Source organism: Tachypleus tridentatus, chromosome 9, assembly GCF_004210375.1.
Source record: "Tachypleus tridentatus isolate NWPU-2018 chromosome 9, ASM421037v1, whole genome shotgun sequence".
NCBI classification, from domain to species: Eukaryota; Metazoa; Arthropoda; class Merostomata; order Xiphosura; family Limulidae; genus Tachypleus; species Tachypleus tridentatus.
Window position 1 is genome coordinate 89,637,688 of NC_134833.1, and position 25,617 is coordinate 89,663,304.

The 25,617-nt window shown below is 29.9% G+C and overlaps 2 protein-coding genes across 6 annotated transcripts; one reads left to right on the plus strand and one right to left on the minus strand.

Annotated features, from left to right (window-relative positions):
- The first annotated feature begins 840 nt into the window (after positions 1-840).
- Positions 841-11,788, plus strand: CIA30 (complex I intermediate-associated protein 30). 4 transcript variants are annotated; one of them, XM_076455596.1, is made up of 5 exons: positions 841-914; positions 3,372-3,849; positions 4,930-5,112; positions 5,549-5,734; positions 6,581-11,788. In XM_076455596.1, the coding sequence occupies exons 2-5, from the start codon at positions 3,511-3,513 to the stop codon at positions 6,803-6,805; spliced, it is 933 nt and encodes a 310-aa protein (XP_076311711.1). In that variant the 5' UTR covers positions 841-914; positions 3,372-3,510; the 3' UTR covers positions 6,806-11,788. The 4 variants fall into 4 exon arrangements, with proteins under 4 accessions (XP_076311711.1, XP_076311710.1, XP_076311709.1 ...); XM_076455595.1 differs by having other exon boundaries at positions 852-1,508; XM_076455594.1 differs by having other exon boundaries at positions 901-1,040.
- Positions 11,789-12,095: 307 nt separating this feature from the next.
- Gnpnat (glucosamine 6-phosphate N-acetyltransferase) lies at positions 12,096-25,332 on the minus strand. 2 transcript variants are annotated; one of them, XM_076455597.1, is made up of 6 exons: positions 25,054-25,332; positions 24,061-24,214; positions 22,246-22,308; positions 14,572-14,702; positions 12,823-12,884; positions 12,096-12,306 (listed from the first exon to the last, which is right to left on the minus strand). In XM_076455597.1, exons 1-6 carry the CDS (start codon positions 25,069-25,071, stop codon positions 12,153-12,155), a joined length of 582 nt encoding a protein of 193 aa, XP_076311712.1. In that variant the 5' UTR covers positions 25,072-25,332; the 3' UTR covers positions 12,096-12,152. The 2 variants fall into 2 exon arrangements, with proteins under 2 accessions (XP_076311712.1, XP_076311713.1); XM_076455598.1 differs by lacking the exon at positions 22,246-22,308 and having other exon boundaries at positions 25,054-25,320.
- Positions 25,333-25,617: the final 285 nt, after the last annotated feature.

The following is a 25,617-nucleotide window of genomic DNA, read 5'->3' on the forward strand; positions in this document are numbered from 1 at the left end:
ACTGTTCAAGTCGACCGTGCATTGCTGAAGAAGTTGATGACTTTAAGAACCCCAAAAGAGTGACAGTACATTGTATAAAAACGTTGTACGATTATGATTTAATCACATACTTTCACTTAGGCCCACAACACTGAAGAGCAGATAGATTGTTTTGCTAAATGAGTCTTTCCCTGTTCGTAGAATGTCTGTACTCTGGACACCGCGTGAGAACTGAGACAGTTTCTGCAATAGTTACAACAATTAACACAGTAGATTATTTCATTAATAAATGGAATGCCATGATTAATGTTTCAAGAGTTCTGAGAATAGCAACTGAAGGACCCCAATGTAGCACGGAGCCATTCCTTTCTGTGCAAAAAGGTAAAGTACAGCTCACTTAGAATGAAGGACGTAACAGAGAACAATTATGTGTACAAGTAGGTGCGTGTTACCATTGTTATGAACCACTGTGGTTATGAAGCAGTGGTTCTCAGGCTTATGTTATAGTTAGTTGTCTCTAGGAGTTTGACGCAGGGGGTTCTCCAGTCTTTGCATAATAGAAAGAGTGGAAGACAACAAGGTTTTGGAATGCATTTGAATAAAAGCATTCAGCTCTTATTTCATTCTGTACAGCAGGAATAACAGTGACATTTCTATTTTACATTTAAGTGTTAATTTATGTGAAAACAAATAATGATAGGTGCATGATATACGTAATTCAACATTTATTACTTAAATTATTCTAGAAAATTACTAATTTATTTTAGCAAACTTCGTCAAAAATAAGCTGTAATGAAAAAAGTTATACTCAATAAGTTAGGGTGTTTTTGGAATAATTTGTAAAATGGAATTAATAACCATTGAATTGCACATAGAGGGCGTTTTAAATTGAAAGATATAATAGTGTCCAACTTACGTTGAGCACATGATATACGGTAAATTATGTATTTATAATTGGTGGAGTCATATCATCTGTTTATAATTATATGCATCTTACTATTTTTGCTATATACAATCCTTTAATTCTGATGAAGAATAGTCTACTTTCTACAAACGCTCAGGTTATGCATTGGATTTCTTCTGAATGATGTGTATTTCTAATAGTAATAAGACGGATTTACAACGCTAAAATCAGGGGTTCGATTCCCCTCGGTGGGCTGAGCAGATAGCCCGATGTGGCTTTGCTATAAGAAAAAACACAAACACAATAGTATTAAGAATTATTAGCTAAACTTTTTAAAGAAATGGTTGGGATTCCAGGAACGAACTAAATATCACAACACAAACAAACTAGCATTAATTCTAGTACTTGTATTACAAAAAAAAAGGAACTTTCTACATTTGTTATTTGGCATGTGTGGGAGCCTAAATATCTAATAAACCAAAAAATGAATAAAAGGGGTCCGATGAGTTCTTTTCTCACCAATAATACATCAAGCGAAAGCAAAGAGGAGCTCGGTTAGTTCTATCTGGTTGTTAAATCCGACCCAGGAGGAGTCACACGTTAAACTGCCTCATATATAGCTTCAGTACGTAGAGCTAGACAGCTATTAATAAATTACATATTAATTTGTTCTTTTTGTAGCACTTTTGAACTTCAATTTAATACAAGTTAGCTAAACAGGTGATTCTTTCCTTTTTCTTCATGTAATATTTAAACAGACTAAAAGCTCAACGTTTATTCTAAATGTTATAACATTTTATGAAATATGTATGAGTATTAAAACATACAAAAATTAAAACTAAAGGGTATTTTGGGATTGTGTTTTTATGTTTTTTTACAGATTTAGTTTTATATGCTGAGAATTTTTAGAAGTTATCATTCTTGTCAATCTAGAATTTAGAAAACTTATTCTTGATATAGAAAAAATCAGTACAATTTTTAATGTAATAACAATCTACTAAGTTATATTTATAGCAGGTATTGATAAACTAATAAGTGTTTAAAGAATGTTAGACTTTCTAATTATATTAGGCAAAAACTGAACCTTTTCCAGACTTTTATTCAGGAAAAATTGTTATATTAGTTTTGAACCCCCATAATCAATGCCTTTTTTTTTTTTTAACTATAAACGTAGCTGGTGCAAGGGAAGATAACATAAAATAGAATTGTACACAATAATTCTTTTATGTCCATGGATAAATGCAATTTTCAATTATGCAAACCAGTTTTGCTGTTCATTAGAGAGTGAAATGTTTATATGTACATGTTCTTAAGTTAGTTATTTAGTAACATTATCTAATTAAATTTACAATTATAATTTAGTAGTTTGTCAGCACCATCGTAGAAATTTTACTCTATTCCCTGTTTTAATAACATTGTCAGTTCCCTTTTGATTTCTTATATTGAATCATGTCTTATAATTAATAGTATTTATATGATTTAGTGTTAATTACCTGTTATTGAAATTAAAAGTATATATTACTTTTGAAGGCTTTCCTTTGAATTATACTTTTGTTCATTGTTTATGTTATTGACATAGATTTTTTTTTGAGAAGTTACATAATTTGATAATGATCATGCTAAGGCTGACATTTATTATATTTTCCATTAAAAATAAATAAACAGTATTAGTGGCTACTTAGAATATAAAAAGTAGTTTTTAATATTGATAAGTATAGCTTATTTAGAGTTTTAAAATTTGGAAAGGACATTCAGTGTGTGAGGAGCATTTGTGTTGAGTGGAAAACTTTAAAAGAGTATTTGGATATGTTTACTAACAGTGTTAAATTTTAACAATATTTGTCTATGATGAAAAGAAGTGATATGATTATGAGATGTATTTGCACTTACATGTGAGTGAGAGGCAGAGGATGTCTTTCAAAAATTTAAAAAGTTTTAAAAATTAGTCTTTTTCTTGGAATTAAAAACTAGAGGTGACTTTGGTAATATAATTGGGAGTTGTACTTTTCATATAATAAGTTGGAAATTCAAATATATTAGGAGCTAAAAGTCCAAATTCATTCTTGTTTTTATTTGGCAAGTGCATTAATCTGTTAAATTGTAATGGTATGGAATGGTTTGTTTGATAATGTAACATACACCATTAGTTTAAGCTTTTATTGCATAGACATATAAGTATGAAAAGTTACATTTAGTTTGGTATTAAGATTTTTTAGGGGATGAATGGCAAAGTGAATTCAGTTGGCTAGATAGAATTCTGTTTATCTTGGTTATTTTTATGTTAGATTGTTTTACTGCTACTTTGAGATCTTATTAAGAAAAATTGCTGTACATAAATGGTACTAGACTAGATGGAAGACTTGTAGTCTTATTGAAGTTGTAATGAATGAGGCTGTGTATTACATATACCATGAACACCTATTTGTATTTCATTTTTGTTTTTTTATTAATTTCATTAGAATTGATTTTTCATATTTATTTAAAACAGGAAGTGGGTCTTGTAAGAAGAATTGCATGTAACCATTTATAAAGAAGGCAACGACAAAAACATCTCTCCAATCTAACTGTTGCAAATAATAGAAATGAAAATATTTTATTAATCTTTTGGATTGTTATAAAAACTAGGAATGTTTTTGGAAAAACTTTTTTTACATTCTTTCACTTCAACATTTAATTTATTCAGTCATCAACAGTTCATAAAACCTTTATTTTGGGGTTATGTTAAAAAAATTTCCACACCTTTATTTACTGTGCCAATACGTGCATCTTTTTGGGAGCGTGATATAAAAGGTCCACGTTATCGAAACCAAACTAAGCGAAATTACTTAGATGAAATGAAATATGGAATTAAACAACTTAAAAGTGAAGTTCAACTATGGAAAGAAGAAATGTCTGAAAAATTTCAATATGATCCAAAGTTTTACTTGCCTGGAGATTCTGAGATTGTTTGGACATTTGATACAAAGGTACCAGAAAAAATTTTTTCTGCACTAATCTTTTTCTCTAGTAACTTCATATTATTGTTTGTGGTTGGTAAAGCTTATATCTTGTAATTAGGTATAGGTAAAATAGTAGAACACAAACATAATTTTTACATGCCTGGGAATTCTGAGATTGTATGGGCATTTGATACAAAGGTACCAAAATAAGTTTTTTCTTTTTATCTTAATTCTTTAGTAACTTCATGTTGGTTGTGTGTAAAATGTATTTTTTTAATTAGGTATAGATAAAGTAGTAGAACAAAACCATAATTTGAATATAACAAAACATTTAATAAATTTGTATGAAGAGTAGAATTGCATACTATTCTTGACAGCCATAACATGTAGAAGATATATAATGATTCTTAAATGTTTCTGTATGTAATTTTCTCCAGTTTTGTACATTTAAATATGCTAAAATAAATGTGTGACAAACATATGCATATCTATATTTTAACTTAAGAAAAAATAATTTTGAAGTAAGTGATATGAATAGGTATGAGTTAGTTTCACAACCTTCCATAAAGTAAATAATTTACATGTTCAACCATAACCAGCTGAATTGCTTATATCACATAATATTCGTGATCAGTGCATGTAAAACACAGATGATTTGTTTCATACAGTTCCATATGTTAAAAGCAAATAATCTACATGTTCAATTACAACCAATCATTTATTTTATTTCATATGATATTTGTAACCAATGTGTATAAAAATGGATTTATGAGAATGAGATCCCTACGTCTGCTTTCTTTACTGTGCAAATATAATTAGATTTCAAATAATTTCAAGCTTTGAAAATACATTACTAAGTTTTTTCTGATATATATATTTAATTAATTACATGTGAAGTTGTATCCATAGTTTCATTTTCTGTCTTTGAAACTCTAAAGTTTAAAATTACGATTACTGGCTGAGAAATGACATGCCTTGAGGTTTAAATGTTTGAAGTTTAGTGTTGTATGTTTTAGTTCAGATTGTTTTCCAGTTTTCAGAGCTTGTAGCATCATTTGATAATAACTAATCTTTGCTGAGTATGTTTTTTCTCATCCTGTGTTGCAGGAAAAGTTGAACAAGTGGGTGTGCACATCAGACAGTGATAATAAAGATGGATTTAGTCATTGTGAGTTCACTCTTAACAACAACAAAAAAGGGTTATTTAGTGGTTACTTAGACTGCAGGACTCCCAAAGATGGCCAAATAAAAGAATCAGGATACTGTAATATTCGGTGTCATAGAGCCAGGGTAAGCACTTTTATTTGTAAAGAATAAAAAATGTGTATATATATATATAAATATATATTGGAAATAGCACTTTTCCTTTAAATACTTCTAACCATTTTTACTTATCCACCCATAAAGTATTTGTTGTTACAATAAATTATTTGAATAAGTTTCTAACTTTAACTTGATTGGAATTATTATAACTTTCTCTTAAACTACAGATACTGTATTGTGAGAACAAGCAAGCTTTTGCAGGCTATTTGTCTAATTGAAATTACTTTTATTATCAAAATAATGTCCAAATATGTTGGGTAAGAATGTATACACAACTGAATATATTAGAGCATACATAATTAAAAGATGTTTCTCTGTAATCAAAATTTAAATAGGAAGCAGTTTGTAGAACTGATAGTAAATGTAAGTTTAATTAAAAATATTTCACCCCTTTTTCTTTCAGAAATCTTTCAAGAGAGATTCATTCTTCGATTGGCAAATGTTTACCCATCTTGTACTCAGGATCCGAGGTGATGGAAGGTCATACATGCTTAACCTCACTACTACTGGATACTTTGATGTTATGTGGCATGACATATACAACTACATACTTTTCACACGTGGTGGTCCTTACTGGCAAGTTGCAAAGGTAAAATCCCCTTAGGTTGCAATTTGAGTTCTGGTAATTTTTATTAGAAAAATAATAGTTAAAAGTCCTTTCTCTAACATTCATGAATTATGAAATTCAGAATGTAATTCTGTAAAAACTAACCACTGTGATAGAACATTTACCCTAAAGTACTAGTGTGTACATCTGTTTTTTATTTCATAAAAATATGTATTTATAATTATTGATACAACGTAAGTTTTCTTTTATTTAAATCTTGTAAAACCAGTTGTATGTGAAATCCTTTGTCCTTGTTTTTATTGTATGCAATTTGTATCAGGTATGATATTTATTTGCTTACATTGTATCAAGTTTACCAGTTGTATTTTGCAGGAAGCTGTATTTTTTGGAAGTGTCTCATGCTACTATAATTCATCCCAAACATGCTTATTTAGGGATAGTAAAATAATATATTACAGCTTTCACAATCCTGAATAACTTTGAACTGTTTTAAGAAGTTACTAAAATTTTTAGAGATGTTTAAAAGGGTGAAAATTGTAATGATCATATGAAAGGAATATCCACAATACCAGAAGACTTTTTTGCATTCTTGGACTTCATAATTATACTTTATGTAGGGTTACCATCTGTTTAAAATAAGAGAAGAAAATTATTTCTTATTTTGTGTAAGGTGCATTTTTTTTAACTTTAGTTTGCAGCTTAATAAAAATGCTAAAAATTGTTCCTTATAGTAGAGATCTTCATGTGACAATCCTACTTGTAGAAATAATAGTGAAACAAAAGTGAAGGGTGCTGAAATTGCCAAATTTTAGATCTAGCCAAGAAACTACACAGATATCCATGTTTATGTTGACATTTCTTTACCAGATTCCATTTTCAAAGTTTTTTCTCTCAAGTAAAGGAAGGATTCAGGACAAACAAACCCCAATCCCCCTGGATAGAATCACTCATGTTGGAATTACTTGTGGTGGGAAGACTCCTGGTCCATTCCAACTAGAAATAGATTACATCGGAGTATATTTTGACGGAAATCATAGTGAAGAATTTGCCTATGAAATGTATAATGTTCCAAACTTTATTGTTGGTGTGTGAAGAAAAGCACTTTGATAAAAGTTTGGATAACTTTAATTTTGTAACAAATTGTGTAGAATAAATATTTGCTGTTTTTGTTAAATATAGTTTACTATGGCAGTTTCTTAACATTTAGACTGAACAACGTAGTAGACGAGTTTGATACTGTAAGGAGCTTAAGTGTGACCTTTCACATTTAATTGTTTGTATGAAAGTAGATGGTATTAGTACAAAGATTGAAGAGCTATATTTTTTTTGCTATGATAAAACATGATTTATAAACCAATGTGACACAGTAAATAAATATAAAACTATGTTACTAAACAATATATTTTCTTTCTTCATATTTATAGGATAAAATCTTCCATAAAGTATTGAGATTATTGAAATGCAATACAGTAATTACTTTACAAAAGTGGTTTATTATTAAAAACTTTCACTAAGCACAATGATTGATTATACAAATAGGCCCAAAAATGTTTATGGCTTAGGTAATGTTCTAACAAAATGACAAGTCATTTATAAAGTTTATTTCCAGAAAACTACCACTAGTTGCACACAACTATAGTCCATTGCAAGTTCAAAATAAAATTGCCAATCACCCCCCCCCATTCAAACCCAAACATTCAGTAAATGAATATACACCATTCAAATGTGGAGATATAATCATAGGAAATACTTTAAACTCTTTAGATCCATTTCTAATTGTTTACTTGAATTATCAATCCACTTTTCTAATATTACGTTCTTGAAGCTGCTCAGTTAAGAAAACATAATTAAAAACAAAGGAAACATTTACACTGATACCTATCAGGTGATTCTTTCAGGAAAATTTAAAGAAACTGTACATAAGGATAAACTGTCCTTTGAAGTACAAAGAAACTAAGACAATCCCAGTTTCACTGGGATATTTGATAACCCTAAAAGTGCTTGTGTGTTTTTAGTGAAATATCACAGATCCAATCATGGACTTTATGCTACACCTGAATATTTCACAAAAACTTATAAGGATATAATCTGGTTACAAGTTTCATGGTCTCCAGGTAAGACATCCCCTAATTTTTTATCAATTAAAAATAATGTTGTAGAATGAAAATTGATAGGAACACAACTAAAAGTTATGCTACAAATATTTAACCTAATTGACTGACTGACTTACAAAATATGTTCTTTATACCTATATACACTCTAGATCAAGGTCTACAGGTTTTATTATTGAAAATATAAAACTTAATATATTGCATATTTCAAAACTATATTTTGAATACATATATTGTAATTTTATTAAAAATAAATCTTTAAGTATGAATCTTTTGTTTTTTTTTACACTAAAATTTATATTATCATTTTTACATACCTTTCCATTTTTGACTCAAAGCAATCCTTTTTATGAACCAGGAAATTTTATTTTGCTCAATTTCATATACTAAATATTTTGTACATTTTCAAGAAATAGATTTTTTTTGTATATGTGGTACAGTGAAAAACAGCAGATTGAAAAATCTTTTGAAAAATACAGACTAACTATTTAGCTGTATTACCAAATGAGGAGACAAGCTTGAAGCCCATTGCATGAGTTAGTTAATATGCATTCCAAATTTTGACCTTAGAGATGCTGATATTAACAACTACAAATCCTAGAACAAAACACGTACCAAGGTAAAGCTTCAGTTGTTTTGATTAAGCATGTAACTAAGGGAAGCAATGTCATAAAAAATGAGACTTCAACGAAGAAACTAACGAGTGGAGTAGTATTTGTGAACAGACCGAAATTACATGGTTTGTCTTTATACACTGAGTCATTCATCTTGGGTTGTTTAACCAAGGATATCAGATAATGGTCAACAATTAGTTCTGTAAGAACCAATCACAAAGTGGATTTTAGTCACAATTTGATAGAATAGCATACTTATTGGTAGAAAATTCTAATCGTATCAATCGAGATAAAAGAACTACTTTCAAATATAGATCTGTTTAACTTCGAAAAAAAAATCAGAGAAAAGCTAAAACTTTTACATATGGTGCCATTTTTTGTATTCAAAACTTCATTTGTTCCACCTCCAAACGACTGACCAAAAAACTGAAGATATAAATATACCATATTCTCCAAGAAGTTACCTGGACAAACACCCAAGTTGTACTATTTCTAAGTTAGTCTGATAGTGTTTCACTCAATGTAATGTTCAATAATTCATATGTCTAAAGAGAGGAAAGTAAAAAACACTAGCTGTATTAAAGAAATAGTAGATTTAGTAATACTTATCATTTAACTACTTAAATATATATCAGAACTAACTTAGTTACATAATACAGATAACTTCAAGAATTTCTCATGTTAACTGATAATGTATTTAATGTCATTTTATAAATAAAGTAGGACTTTTTAATGAATACCCGACCTTTGAAATGAAGATTTTAATTATTTCTAATTAGTATTATCTTAAGAGTTTTAAAAACGGTCAAGTTGTTTCAGTGTATTAATAAAAAACTAATTTGTATTCAGTTGTCTCTGAGTGCATCCTTTATTCCACACAAATTTTCTCATGTTGATAACTTGTGTGCTTCAATCACAACTGCAAAACCTTAATTTAAATAAATCATTTGTAAATGGTGTGGAGTCGAACCCAACAACTATGCCCTAGGGTTACCCTGTTATAACTACTATTTGACAATCAAAAGATGTCTTTCTTCACATAGATACACTATTTTTTCTCAGTTTCAATTTAATTTTCTTTTTCCACATACACTTTTTGTAATCTTCAAGAACATTTTAGCACCTATCTCACTACAAAAACCAAAACTTACTTGAACAATAAAACAGTCCTTGACTAATGTATTGGTATCTAACATTCAGTCTTGAACATATGCCAAGTACTGATTAAATTAACAATAAAAAACTAACATAGTAAAGAGTTATATGAATATTAACTGAAGAAAAAAAAATCACATATTCAAACATGAAATTAAACACTGTACATAAAAGTCCAATTAACCTTAAATTACAACTGTTATTAATATACACATTATAGAAACTTTGTAAATGCACTTTTGCTCTAAAGTGTAAAATGTTTACATTTCATAATTCAATCTTTACACTAGTTTTTTTTTACATAAACTTTAGGAACTTGGGTACAATTACATTTGAAATGCAAAATGTTTTACAATGGAAAAATGAAAAATGTACTTGTTTTCACAAGTATTATGGATATTAAATGTTCACATTTATGTTTTGTTCAGGGAAACAGTAAACAGTTACTTTAGTAACACTAGTTTGTTTACAAGGTAAACAACGGTTTACCTTGATAATTCCATTACATGCAATCACAAGATATTTAGTTTCACTAACCATCTTTTCTTACATTGCAACTGGTTGTAATGTCAATAACTTTGCAAGAATATGTAGAAGTGGACCACAATTTGGTAGAAAGAATAATGTAGTGTAAACATATATGGTTCACACTTCAAACAGCTGTAAGGGAAGAACTTAGAAAAATCACAGTATTGCATAAAGTTTATAACACTCTGTGTAAAGGCAGATACACAAACGTGCAAACATGAAGATTCAACAACAATCTTGTTAATTTTAACAACTAATAGGAAGAGAACATAAAAATAACATATCTTAATATTTCAAAACAATTTTACAAACTAACACCATGACCAAAACCTAAAGCATGTATACAAATGGCAGACAAAACTGAGGCATGAAGTACAATGTTAGAAGGGGTAAAAATCAAGAAAGATACCTGAAAGAAGTAGAATCTATCTAAGCAGGAGTATCACATCACATACATGTTTGGAATTTAAAGCTGAGCATGCTTGACATTTTTTTTCATATTTTATTACAACTATCTATAATTAAGTGCTTAACAATTTAGACTGTAATCACATTAAAACCACATTCATCAAAAATAACATCAGAAAAACAAATTACTAAAGAACATCATAAGTACCAATATTTCACATACACTGTACAAATACTTCTAAGAGGTATGTACATTTAAGAATAGTTATAGTTTATTAATACACATTCTAAAGTTGCTCAATTCTGTCCTTTTAGTTAGAAAAGTAAAAAATCAAAATGTACTTATTAGCTACACTAGTTTATCAAGATGGTGGGGGAATCACTCAAAAAGATTAACTGTGATGCAGTTTTTTCAAGTACAAGTAGATATATTACTATATGGAATTAAACTTAAAACAAATGCACATTTAATATGAAAATATTTAAGTGTGAAATAAACAATACCTAAGAACCAACTTCAGGCTAGATCAGTTCTCATTAATCCAACTAGGTGACAGCAAAGTCATTCTTGAATTTTATAAAGTCAAATTACACAAAATTGTTTTTCTTCTATGTATTTTAAGGGTGAAATTCTGCTGGTACTGGACATTATCTTTTTTTTTTTCCAGCAATGCTAATACTGGGACATTTTATTCACTAACCCTCAAATTTATTTTTTCTTCTTTTTCAACAACAGGTCCACATCACCCAGATAAGTGCCCTCCTTTTTTTTTTCTTTTTTCTGAGAATTTTATAAAAGTATCATTTCTTAAAGCAATAATATAAAAATTTCAATATAAAACTCGACTTTAAATTTACCTACGTCTCACTGTTAATACATTTGATATACACCATAAATGAATTTTTGATGAGTAATTTACCTCCACTAGTGATGAACCACCCATGCAGTGCACTTAGAAGAGAAACATAGCATATAAAAAAGCAATTTATAGTATGTGATCATTTTCAAAGCAACTTACAAGACCAACTGAAACAAAAGATAGGCAAAATGTTTAATGTAAGACAAAAAATAATTAGGTAAATAGTTAAAGAAACAACATTTATGCTCCAGATAACTGAGAGAAATTCTATTTTAACTAATACTACTTTTGCAACCTCTTCAAGGTTAGTGCCACAAGGGCAAAACAGCAGTTACATTGTTTTGGTTTATTGTATTGGAACTAAGCACAAAGCTACATAAAGGGCCATCTGTGCTCTGCCCATCATAGGTACTGTAACCTGGATTCTGGGGAGCAACAGCAGTTAAAATAAATTAGCTGGAATAGAAAGGTAATTTTGCTCTATCTTTGTTATTAAATTGTGCAAATTCCTCCAGTATGCACCACAAATTTTAAAAGAAAACAACAAAAAACAAACAAAGTTACTGTATCTTTGTTTCCAGAAATAAAAGGAAAAATGCAGGTGATCAATCAAACATTTCTAAAGAATATACTTGCAGCTTACATTTAAATGAAAGCCATATTTTAAAAAGTGCTAAATTTTTTTAATAAAGGATATATTTCTTACATCAAGTCCAAATAGAACTACAACCAAAAACCACTACAACTTATGTTTGGTCACCAGTCAGTCTTGAAATCTAATGGTCATACAATTGCTATTTCCTTCCTCCAAGTGAAACCCCATCTGTCCGTAGAATTTGACCATCCTATCCCTGCAGTCCAGAGTAATCTTATAACAGCCGATGTGTTCAGCCAGCAATCGGACAGTTTCAACCAACCTGCACAGAATTTTAAAAGTATCCAATTAGCACAATATACAAAACTGAGAAAATATTACCTTGTCTCCACGTTAGTGAATTGTAACTTGTTTTGTCAGACTAAAGGTTACTAAAAACGACAAGCCCATGAAATTCTAAAATTTTACCACTATACAGATTGCCTTTATGAGACATCTTTGGTTTCAAAGTTCAAGTCTGCCACTGAAAATACAAACACTACACTTAAACTAAAAATAAAAATATTATACAGATTTAGTTTCAGATTCAGCTGAAATTTCTGAATAAAAATATATATAAAACTGACTACTTATTCATATTTGTTTTCTTCCCTGTAGATGATTTGTTTCTAAAGTGAAATACTAGATGAGTGCACGAGTATAAACTTCACTCATCATGATTGTAAACAGCAGAAACCATTAGTAATAAAACAAGGTATCAGTGCTAAATGAGACCCCTGTTTTGTATTCTATACATACTAACTAAATACATTAAAAATAAAGCATAAATACAACTTACAGCTTTCCAAGCTGTCTTCCTCTGTATTCATCACTCACAACTACATCTTCCAATCTCCCTCTCTGAGTAAATAAATATTCCAAGTTTTTATGTGCAACACACACTTTATAAAACTGAGAAGAGAAAAAATGACTTGCACTTTAAACTTTCAGGCACACCTACCCAGTTTAGTATGGTGACCACATAATGCAGTTTCAATTTCCCACAAGAAATGCTAATCAAGCACACAAAACCAAACTGAACTTTTGCAAGCTGATGACAATTATGGCCCTGAACCTGAATTATCTGACAGTGATTTTTAGCATGATATGACTGATGTGGATAGATACAGTAGTAATATCAAAACTAGGTCCATGATGGAGGAGGGGATGATGATGACTAACTGCAAGGTATATATATAATTCAAAGAAGATCTTGTACACACAGTGTTTGAAGTAATAAAAATAAACCTGTTTTAACAAAGGAAAAGTGATGATTTGGAACCACATTCACAATCTCCTAAATGGATACCTGTTAACTATCAAGAGATGAGAGCATCCTTTGCTTTCAATCTTGCAGTTAGTCAATAAATGAGAGAAAAAAATGAGTACTGGGACACATTTTGGCTAACTGAAACTCATGGTTTCTGCTATGTCTTTACTAACGAGAGATCTGAAGTGGTCTCGAGCCACCTACACTTTTTTAAACAATAGTGATCAAACTATTAGAAGGGTTTCTTCAGGCTATTCAAGGTGCACCCACTGACTGACAAGATAATTCACAAATGTGCAAAACTTCTTGGTCCAAAAAATGTTTTGGAATTGAATGAAATGACAAATTACATTCAAGATAAGTGTACTGAAACAGTGCAACCACAAGAAACCAAATAAATGGGGATTCAAGGCTTTTGTATTACCTGAGTCAAAAAGTGGACATATTACACAAAAAAAGAATAAATCAATAAATTTCTCAAATGGCAGCCATATTTGAAGTGTGATGTCACAGAAACAAATTAGATAAAATTACTTGAATAATTAGAATCTTCCAGTTGTATTGAATAGTGTTTCCATATGTTTCTTGAACTATTTTGAAGTGATTGAAGAGGTATATGTCACTTATGGACATCTATATAAACCTAAATATATTTTTAATAAAACAAAAACTGTGTCTAAAGGGTTAAGAAAACTTATCAATTTGTTTGTATGGATACTTAAGGAAAATAAAATTCCAAAATACTGAGTTGTTAAAGCTACAAACACAAATTTACAAAAGCCAAAATTTTCAAAGTGCTAAGTTGACGGAAAATTCTATGAGGTTTTACCATTCTACTTTATTACCACAAAATAAAGATTACATTAATAATCTTTTTTATAAAAACTTGTGATGGTTTACATAAAATGTACTTTAGTATTAATGATTTAGACTTGTTTCCAAGAAGCTCAAGTATGACAAGCTTATGAACTATATGGCACCATAACAATTCAACAATATAACATGGAATAACAAGAGAGACTTCCAGAAATAAAGAAAGCAAACTAAACTATTTAAGGTGATTACTTTTACTCTCATTATAAACATATCAAAACACACAAAATAAAAAAAATAATATTATTTACTCTTCAAATTATACAACTCTGCAATCAATTGAAGTTAACTGAATATGAATAGAATGTTATGATTAAAGAAAAATACAAAGTAAATATAAATTTAGTATGATATTCTTACATATATATGAACATATATATACTTTACGAAAATAATAAAACTTACAAATCCAGCATCATGTATAAATTTGTGTTCTACAGCCAGTGTAGCTGATCCAATGATTTGTCCAGTGACTGTATCTTCAATTACAATGATGTAGTGCATACCTTTGCATGAGCTCATTGCATGAAACCTGTCTGGAGATTATATAATGTACAGGTAAAAAATCTTGTAGCAGTTAATAAAAACAATCTATAAGCCCCAATCAAAATTTGCAAAATTCAAAAAGTTAATTATACATATGATAGATGGAAACTGGCAGATCTTAATCTTTGATAATCACAATAAAATGTATCTGCAAATTAGATAAAAATTTCAAATAAATTCCTCAAAGTATTTCCATTTCTGAAGTTAGTATACATTTTTAAATAGGACTTCAGTTGTTGTGGACTTGTTCTTCTCATTTTCTAAAGCTAAAGTTACATATTACAGCAATCTTTCATGAGCATCATACTTATTTGAGCCAGACTCCATACCTCTTCTCCACTTAGGAGTGGGTCATAACCAAATGGATGGATGGTACAGACACTTGTATAAGCTAGTACTATACTTGCAAGTTAAAATTTTTAAATGTATAATGAAAATGACTCTCGGTGTAGTAATCTAGAATTATGGTATACCATACTAGGTTTTTTATCCGACTTGAAAGTTCAATAGAGACAAAAAAAATTTTCTGCTACTTGTTAAAATAAATACTTCCCTCAACTGCCACAACAATGATTGTTCAAATCATAAATTAATTTTTGTTTATGTGCTTGTGTTGTAATATTTTTTGTAGTGACCACATTTATTCAATGCAATACCTTTTCTGTTAAATTTCCTATCTTAAAAACTTAGTATAAACTTTAAGATATATTCAAAGAATCAAAACACAATATCACTAAAAATGCTTGGGTATTAAAAACTTCTATTCATACTATAATGTATATATTTACTTAAGTGGGCTCCTTGCCATCACAGATTTTAGCCAACAGTTAATCTTATTATCAAAACATAGCTTTGTGGTACTAGGTACTTCTAGTTAGCTGTCCTCCCAAACATAAATAGTTCAGTAGTTATACTTAGATTCTAGAGAATCTCTGACCAGGCCACTTAATGTGAAAGGTTCAGTTCACACTGAAAATACAATTTTGAAGAGAGGAGTTCTCTACATATAACCCCTATAAATTAGTAAATCTAAAGTTAGTAATCAGCTTACTGTACTTGGTTCATAAAGTTATTTGTTTTTTGAGCTGTCTCTACTGGTATTCCCCAATTTTAAAGTAACATAATAGATGGAAGGCACCATTACTAATCACCAATAACTTGTGCTCTTTATGGTGGTTTGCTTTCAGCCATTGTAATTATTCAGAGTTTAACTACACCAACATTTGAAATGATAATTAATACATATTAATACTCTAAATAATTACACTGCAAATTCATTACCTTACTAAATTGCTTTTGTAATGTAATACAATCTATAACATTATCCCTAAACATAATCCATCATTTTAGTTTTGTACCACAATGATGTAGATATATGACCACAACAGCACTCACCACCAGAACAAGCCTCAACATTAATTTTTGAATACATTTTCAAATGATTGTTAATTTGAGAAAGGTATAAAAAAAACAGCATTTAACTGAAAGAAGGGAAAGCCCAGTAGCTGTGAGCAAGAAGGAATAAACACAGAGAAAAGCAAAGGAGAAAACAAATTTAAATGGTGCCAGTAAGAAGTAAAATTTAATTTCATGGAGTAATAAAAAGAATTTTTAAAAAAATGTTATGAGTCACTTTCTGATAAAAATAAATACACCCTTAATGTAGTAGAAAGGGAAACTATGTGCAAGTATACCACAGCTGTTGCAAACTGATGTCAGTGGCAATCTACAACATACACCAACAAAAATCAACTTATTTGTACAAAGTTACTCATTATGTGCAAGGGGTAAAAGAGCTCTAAAAAAACAAATAGTAAATAATTCACTCCACCAACTATCTTCTGGATGCTTAATAATTTCACTACAAGCTTAGCTAACCAATTAACTAACTCACCTGTATTTATAATTTAATCTTTATTATAGATTTTTTCAAAGCCTCTCATCCCTTACTTTCCCCAAATATTCTAGAAGTAACTAAATGGCAAATTATGTTTAAGGACTACTTAATATTTAAATTACTGAAATATAAGTATTGCTTATAGCATTGCCCCATTCCTGTATTTTGAAGTCCCTCATGCAATCTTAACAACAAAAGTAAAACACTAAACTCTGTCACCAAGCCTTTTTCATGTTTTTATTATTTCTTTCACCAATGGTAAACAGATGGAAAGGAGTTTGTCCTTTGTTGTCCTATTGCTGTAGGAGTTCTTTCTGGATAGGTGATCAAGTGAATCCACCGGTAATTCCTTCCTTGATGATTTTCAGGAAGCAGTCAGAATAGAAACTCCAGTCTTCTCCACAGGTTGAGTTCTGTGGACAAGTTACTTTTCTGTAGCTACCCAGTTCACTGTTTTCTCATCAATGTATTTCCAAAAAAGATCACAATGGGTGACCTTTGGCTTGGAATGCCTGTTCTCCAAATACCTACTTAACTTTAGAGTTTGTCTTCTATTATAATCAGAACTGTTGAGCAATACCATATTGTTTTGATAAGATCCAGTTTTATCAGCATTTGGGTAGAACTATACATGACATCTTCATTCTTCACATCCATGAGAACTCTTCTAACCATCAATTCCTCAGGACATTCCAGAGCATTTGGTTTCAATACTACTCAGTCACTTGAATCACCAGATGAAGAGTTGTTGCTAATAGCTTTTGGTATGAGTGTTTCACTTCTTGGTAATGCAATAACCACTGACAACATTTCCATTAGAACTCTAACCATCAGAGTTATAATTGTTATGTACTGCCCAGAGAGTTCCAGGTTACAGAATGCTAAGTTATTTGAAGCTAACCTAGTCTTACATCCACTGTCTTGGCATGAAATCAGTTCTGAATAAGTTCTATCCTTCAGTGTCAATTAGTCACACATCATGAGGTACAGAAAAGCTTTCTACAGTAAAGGTAACTTCCCCTTTTCTTGCATTTTATGTCTACCTGTAATGGCCATGTTCCCCACAGCTTTAATAGCTAACTCTTTGCAATATCCTTTGAGAAGAGCTATTCTATGCATACCTTTGTCAGCAGTTCCTTGTAATATATTCCTTTATGTTACACTTAAAGCATCGAATATCCTGTGGTTTATATCTTGTGTTCTATTTAACTAGTTGCCTAACTTATACCTTCAGTTCTTCTAGTGTCAATAGGTGAAACTGATGCTTCAACACTACAGGATCTAAAATTCTCATAACTACTAGACTGTACCACTGTCAGTTTATCTGCAACTTAATGGATTCTAGTTCCCCTCTTAACTGCACAGCTTCCATTAAAGACATACACATACTTTGTTTCAGCAAAATTCTGATATCCTTGTCTCTTATGGCATTTATAAATTTATACCTTGCCAACAAATCCATTTCATGAAAAATGTTTTATAAGTTTACGTGCCTTTCCAAATGTACTATACGTTTAGTCAAGGTTTCTTCCTTAATCCATACCCTATCCTGTAACATTCCTCTGAATACTTCTTTCTGGTATGAGATTAAACAATTGTTTGGCAGTTGTTTTGGCTCTAATCTGGAAGGTTATTCCATGGTGTCAAAGATGGCTCTTCATATGGGCAATAAGATGGCATAGCTTTTTTGTTCATTATTACTTACACATACTTATTTTGAAAATTACTTCAAATGGAGCCTGTTATACCTCCCACAATACCTTTCTATTATAATCAGATGGTTTTGTCAATTTGAATGAACTATCTACATTATGAAACTGGATTTAGTAGTGCTATGGATGGAGTATTCTAGAAAGATCCTTCAGTAACCAGTGAAAAAAGCAGTACTTGTAATAAGTGTAAACCAAACAAATTATAATCCTTACTTTGTTGTGAATAATGTTCCAGGCTGGAATTGCCGAGTCAACGCAAAAATAAGTATGGTTGATTTATTCTTTGCATCTACAGATCATTTTTCAAATGTTTTTTTTTATCACTGATTTTCTTTTATACTTATTGATGTCTTTCTGTGTAAGTTTTGTCATTACAGCTTTGATATCCTTATTCAGTATTATCGTATACATCTTCAACAATTTCACTGATTTTGTCTCCAGTCATTTTTATTTTAATCCTTTCTAAATAGTAACTTTCTTTTATTTTTCTATATCTTTCTTTTTGTCCTCTTAATTTAATGTAATTTTATTCTTGTTTCCTTTTTCAATTTTCTTTTACCTCTAAATATTGTCTTAAAAATCTCATCTCAAGTAAAGCACTCTTAGTCTTGGACCTTGTTGATGCCATATTCATACTTGAAATTCAATAAGTATATTCAAAGTTCTACTTCATGCTGACCAAAATAATTCCACTCTTGAAACAAGTATTGTACCACTGTTCTTTGATTTAATTGAATTATTTCCAAATCCATGTAACAATAATAATTAGGTTTATGTCATTTTAATTTTTCTTTATGGGCTTGCGTATTTATAGGTTACACAACTGTTAGCTGACATTTACCGCCATACTATCTGCACTAAAGTAAAAAATCATCTTATTGTACAAAGTGACTCAATATGCCCAACAATTAATATAGATTTAAAAAAATATATAGTGACTACTTCACTCTACCAGCTAGAAAACAAACATCTTTGTGATGCTTCAAATTTTCACTGCAATGTTAACTAGCCAACTGACTGATTCACCCATATTTATAATTCAATCATTGTTCTAGATATTTTGCTAAACCTCTCATTCATTAACATTCCCAAATATTTTAAGACTTGGTTGATCTAATCATAATGTAACCTCCAAATAAAGTATAAGCCAAAAGTTATGTTTCATATTCAACATATCCTTGTTTAAGTAGCATCAACACAATATTTCTTAGTAAGTGAATTTTACAACTGATTTTACATCTACTAGACATACTCATGTTGTGATCAAAACTTAATCTAAGATTCAACCCTAATTTTTTTAAGATATGTGGAATCCATAAAATGGTATTCAGTGTTGAGGATGTTTATCACATTAATTTCTAGCAATGTTGTGTTAGTTTGGAAAATAAAGAAATTTTCCAAGTCTAAAATTATTTTGAAATAATAAAAATATTTTGGGCCAAGATCCTTCATCAATTAGAGCCAATAACCATTATAAGAAAAAGGAATGTATACATCACATCATGTGTATATTAAATATTTATGTAGGTGCAAAAACTAATTCTGTTAAATACAGATAAATAAAACACAATAAATTAATAAGATAAATTAACTGAAATTATTGAAAGAAATAACACAGAATAAAAAGAACATGGATAAACTATCTGCAGTTTAGGATTTATTTATTTTTTATCTCCTATAAGCAACCACTTGAACACAGTATTTCTAACCATGCTTTCAGCAAAAGTATGCTACACAGGACAGATGGTTCGAGTCTGGCTGACTGGCCCACATGCCAATTGCCTTGGTGACCAATCAAATGAGTTGAAGGTGAGGATTCTTCATCCCTACTTTCAGATACTTAGTATACAAAGGACAGGTAACTCAAATTGAATCACAAGACTGGCAAGGGTACAGCAAGTGAAACTACCATCTTAAATTACAATTGTGTAGTCAAAATATTTTAGTATAAATGAATAAATGGAATGCATGTACCACAGATGTATTGCTACTTGATGGTAAGACTTTATATACCTTACACCTAAAATGTGAACTCAAAATTTTTAGAGCTTTCAATATTTTAATATTTAAACTGCAACATTAACCAGCAAGTTGTAGTTAACTAGCATTAATTTAATCCTGCCAAAATGTACTGTTACAACTTTAATGATCATAAAAATTACATTCAACCAAATTAAAGTTTTATCCAACACCAGATGTAATTTTGTTATTGGACAGTTGCACAGATACTCATAAGTTATCTATGATAGCCATCTCTAATTTTGGACTGACAAAATATAAATAACAGTTAGGAGCACCTACTGATCATTACCCTTATAATATACCGATGCCCTAAAACTACAGAGTATCATTTCTTTTCTGCAGTAATGGAACATGATCAATGGACTTACATATCCACAGTCTGGCAACTAACAACTGGACAACATTCAACCTCCTGTATTTTATAACTGTTCTTTAAAATATATGCACACAGACAATACTTGCATTAATTAAATCACAAACAAACATCATGCTTCATTGTTTCTAACTTATGAAACGTTTATTACATAGAAATACACATTTGTATATAAATGTGGCCATGCAACTTTTCGACCCTCAAATTAGGTTTTCATCTTATCTGATGAAACATCATACAGCCATATTTGTATTACTTTCTATAAAATTAGAACTAATTTTAATTCAAAACTAACATTATCTTACATTATAAAATAAACTATTTCATAATGAGAAATACTTATTTCTTCATATTAATTCATGATAAAAATGTTTATTGCTCTTAAAAGATGAAAGCAATGATAAATGTGTTACATGTAAAAACACTATCTAGTTGAAAAACAAAATATGTAATTTTTAAGCATTGCTGAAAAGCACAGCAGCTTCCACACACACAATGTATATCAGTATTTTATGGAATACTGTAAAATCTGAATAACTACTAAGATCAATATTCACCAACTGTGACTGCATGTGTATGTCACATATGTAAATGCAACTTAAATATAAAAATCAGAATTGGATCTATTAAATTTACTACAATGAACACAAAAATAACAAGAATTCTACCTTTGTTTTAAAAAAATTTTGTCAATAATCAAGTTTATTGATAATTACAGTTAAAAATATTTCCATGAGCTAGTTTTCAACTAAAATTCAAGGTAAACAAGAAACTGTCAAGAGAAAAGATTCCAGAGACAGGTTTTCTTCCATGGACCTTGTCTAAATAACAAAAAAAAATTATAGCCTAAATTATCTATGCAGCAGCAGCTGAATCTAGGTCAATCCAATGTTAAATATGAAATGAGAAGCCTTTTTTTTTCAGCATGTAAAGGAAGGTGACCTTGTCTCTTATCTGATGCTGAATATCATTTCTACTTATAACCATAGAAATACTTTTCTTCACAAATGTTTTTTAGTTTCAAGAGTACTTAACTGTGTGTGTATGTGGTTAAATTACAAAATCAGCCACTGTATTTCTGAGTCATATTACACTATACATTTGGTTTTACAAACAAATCAATGTGTAATTAATATACAAGTGCATACAGAGGACTATTTAACTAAGTGTTCAGCACATGCAGCCAATCTTGCAGTTGGTATTTTAACAAATTTGTGATTACAGCCTATCTGTGTTTTTTCTTTTGCATATCTTTATTTCTAGATAACACTTGCATAATATCCATGTACATTTTCACACCTTGTGTGTGGTATGTTTACTTTTTGTAATTGGGTAGAAAAGTCAAATCATTCTTCTGATGACAGATTTTAACACAGTTTATCTTATCTTATTACTAACATTGAACATACAAATTCCATTAATGCAAATAAAACTTAAGTCACCTAAAAAACAAAAACACTATCTAAACTATTCATGCTCTATCACAGAAATGATATCAAGTGTGACTACAGACAAAGAGCAGAACATACCCAAGAATTTTTTCCTTGAAATATCTCCAACTTTGGTCAAAAAGGACAATAATTTTAAATATCCTGTAAGAAAAATTCCAATACTTTTATTAGTTTCTTACAAAACATGCAAAGCTACTTTAACCTTTGTAACTACTAATATTTTGACTATTATCTACTGATTTATAGCATTTAATATCCATTTTTCAAGTTTATTAAATTTCATTTAACTTTTACACATTCTCAACAAAGAGGTTGTATTTTTAATATGCTGTGCTTACCTAGGTTCTCAGTGATTAAAATATGCTTAATTGAGTCAAGTTAAAGAAATACCTATAAAACTCAATAACTCCCTCCTTGAAAATGTGTCAATATCTCCTTTTGATAGGTTAAAAAAAGCACTCTAATTTTTTAAATTTGTGCCAAAATGTTCATAAATTCTGCAATCAAGTGCCTAAAATACAGTGAAACAAACAAGTCAACAACAAACCTCACACAATGTGGACATCATTCAGGGATTTTTATAAACTTGGATATCAACCTGTGTTAGTAGTTTTTAATGCCTGAATTTAGTGATATAATGGAGCTACTGGATAAGTTTGATGCTCTTAAAATATTCTAATTGAAAAGGATATTAGCAAATTGAAAGATAACTATAAAAAAATGCATGCATCTGTAACATCAATAAAATTAGTGATGCACTTGGGGGAAGGATATGAAAATTTACAGGAAACTAAGCTCAAGCTCTTTTTAAATAGGAAGATACGATACTGTGCATAAAAAAAGGAATTTAAGTGATTAATCATCAAATTAGAAAGTTCAACCAACTGTTTCTAGATGTGAAAAAAGAACAGTTCTAAAATCAATTTACATAAATTTTTAATCTATGAGTAAACAGGTCATTACCTTTTATATAAAATGCACTATAAAGAAAGGCTGTCATAAGAACAGCTACTTTAACAAATTAACATGGAAAGTAATTTTAAAAGTTGCACACTTACCTAAAAATGAGGTTAAAATCACAAAGTTTAAACACTAAAAGCAGTGAAAGTAATAGTTTGCCTTTAGATGTAGTAGAAGCTAAAACACTGGAATTAAAGCAGAAATTGGATGAGCATTTTATAAATTGGGATTGGACATAGGAAAAACAGCTCCAGATATAGTTTGTAGTAATTTTTTGTGCAGAAAATGGATTAGTCTAAATTGGCCAAATGGCCTCTTATTATTCCTCAGACATTTAATAAAATTTTGGCAATGACTGAAATTAGTTTTTAAACTTTGTACTTCTAACCCCCAAATCACTAATGGATTGGAAGGTTAAAAAAAAAAAAGACAGATGGATATATATTTTTCTGAGATAGTTATGAGAGACATTGTTTATGGGTCCACGATTTAGTTGATTACAGTATTTCTAATCATATAAAACTCTCATAGAACTTTTAAAAAAAAAAAGCATTCAAGCTGTTGGGTTACACTGTGTATTTTACATAGAAATTATGTGATTTTATAACTTGTTTGGTCATTTCTTTACACCAAGTGTTGTAACAGGCAAGAAACAACTAGATAATTGTACCTTGCTGATAATGAGTGATATAAAAACAAGGCAACAATGTGATGGTAAAACTATTGTTTAATTAATTAAACTCTAGATTTACTCTTGAATTATTTACTTGTTTTTAATTAATTTATTCATTTATATAGACAGTCAAAGACTAAATTTAAGATTGCCCAGATTTTAGACCTTTAAAGCTATACTGCATCCTGACACTGTCACTGCTTTTAGTAAATACCATCACTTGTAACTGTTTTCATTCCTTTTATTTTCAAGAGACTTGCCTCTATCATAATCTCCAGAAGAAAGTGGACGAACCTTAAGGTTTTCACCTGGATCTGTTATTGAAATGGGTGGGTCAAAAATCACCTTACTCTTGCCAAAATCTAAGACTTTCAAGATGTTTGGGTCAAACAGTGGCTCACTCTCAATTCCATTCTGTGAATAATACTGTCTATTTAAAACCAATCATTTACACACAAATTCATTAAATAAAATCATAAAACTGGAAAATGTACCTTTCAAAAATATCACAGTAAATAGGAAGTTTGATAAAATAGAAATTACTGCAGCAATATTTATATTAATATCACTGAAAATACAACATATTTTAACTTAAGTTCATGATATCTGGCACCATCCCATAACCACCATGTTTTTATTTATTTTTTACTTTTAATAATGAAAAGGGGCTCCTACTTTAATTATTTCTGTACAATATGGATACTTACCTCCAAAACAGCAGAAGGTAATATAATCAATTATTCTATAACTTTAACTATTTAAAAGCAACAGAAAGTACCTTAGGCATATTATGATAATGTTTAACAACAATTAACATCAAATTTAACTAGAACTGCAATTGTAAGAATGGATAATATATTAGTATTACAATGAAATGTTCACAAAGCTGATACTTTGAAATACAGATAAGACTTAATTGAAGTATTTTCCTTCAATGGACATAGTATTAATTAAGTTCTAACTCTAACGCAAAAATGTTAATGCGCCATAAATAATTATTATAACTAATTTGCAAATCTAAACAGCACATGTTTACAATGTCACATTATTAAAGTGGTTCATATATAATTATATTTTGTTTCTGCAGTACTGACGTAACTGTAGTTTAATTTTTACAACCACATCAATATAATGAAATTAGAATATGTTCACAATGCAAATTCCTAAGTATAAACTGTAATGCAATAGATTAAGTTTGATATTATTATTAAATAAGACTGAGGAGATAAACTGTGCTAACAGTAGTAACACACCTCATAAGAAAGTCCCATTTTCTTTTCACTTGCGTGTGGATAACCTTTCGTTTCAATTAGCGTGTTACTTTCAGTTGAAGTTTCAGTCCTCCTTCTTCGTTTCCTGTAAGTGTAAACACTGAAGCTTAAACTTCTGTTTCGCAAGAGCGTGTTACCCTACTAACACACATATGAACACCATGTGTTCCGCATACCTAGTTCAGATTGCCCTTAGTATGGAGATTTGACACGTCAATATTTCGATTACTTTGACTGGCGGACAGAAACCAAGACACAGAGTATATGCCGCCCTGGTGGCGAAAACAGAGTTTGCTCAACAATAAACAAGCCAGTGCCAACTTTCTTCCGTACAAAATCTCCGGTAGCTCAACGGTATTCCTGCAGACTTACAACGCCATAAACTAGATTTTGATATCCGTGGTGGAAAGAGCTCATTATATAGTTTTGCGTTTACCTCTAAACAACAACCATAGTAATGAATTGAAATATTGAGCCATTTTAACTACAAACACTATATATACACAATTTAATGTATTGAATTGAAATAAGCAAGTTTAAATACAT

Bases quoted from the DNA above. Each gene is read 5' to 3' on its own strand.
- CIA30 (XM_076455596.1), top strand. From the start codon at position 3,511: ATGTTTTTGGAAAAACTTTTTTTACATTCTTTCACTTCAACATTTAAT. The intron at 3,850-4,929 runs GTACCAGAAAAA...CCTGTGTTGCAG, and splicing joins TTTGGACATTTGATACAAAG to GAAAAGTTGAACAAGTGGGT. The intron at 5,113-5,548 runs GTAAGCACTTTT...TTTTTCTTTCAG, and splicing joins TTCGGTGTCATAGAGCCAGG to AAATCTTTCAAGAGAGATTC.
- Gnpnat (XM_076455597.1), bottom strand. The intron at 14,703-22,245 runs GTATGTTCTGCT...TATAATCTCCAG, and splicing joins TTCAAGGAAAAAATTCTTGG to ACAGGTTTCATGCAATGAGC. The intron at 12,885-14,571 runs GTAAGTTTTATT...TTATTTACTCAG, and splicing joins TTATACATGATGCTGGATTT to AGAGGGAGATTGGAAGATGT.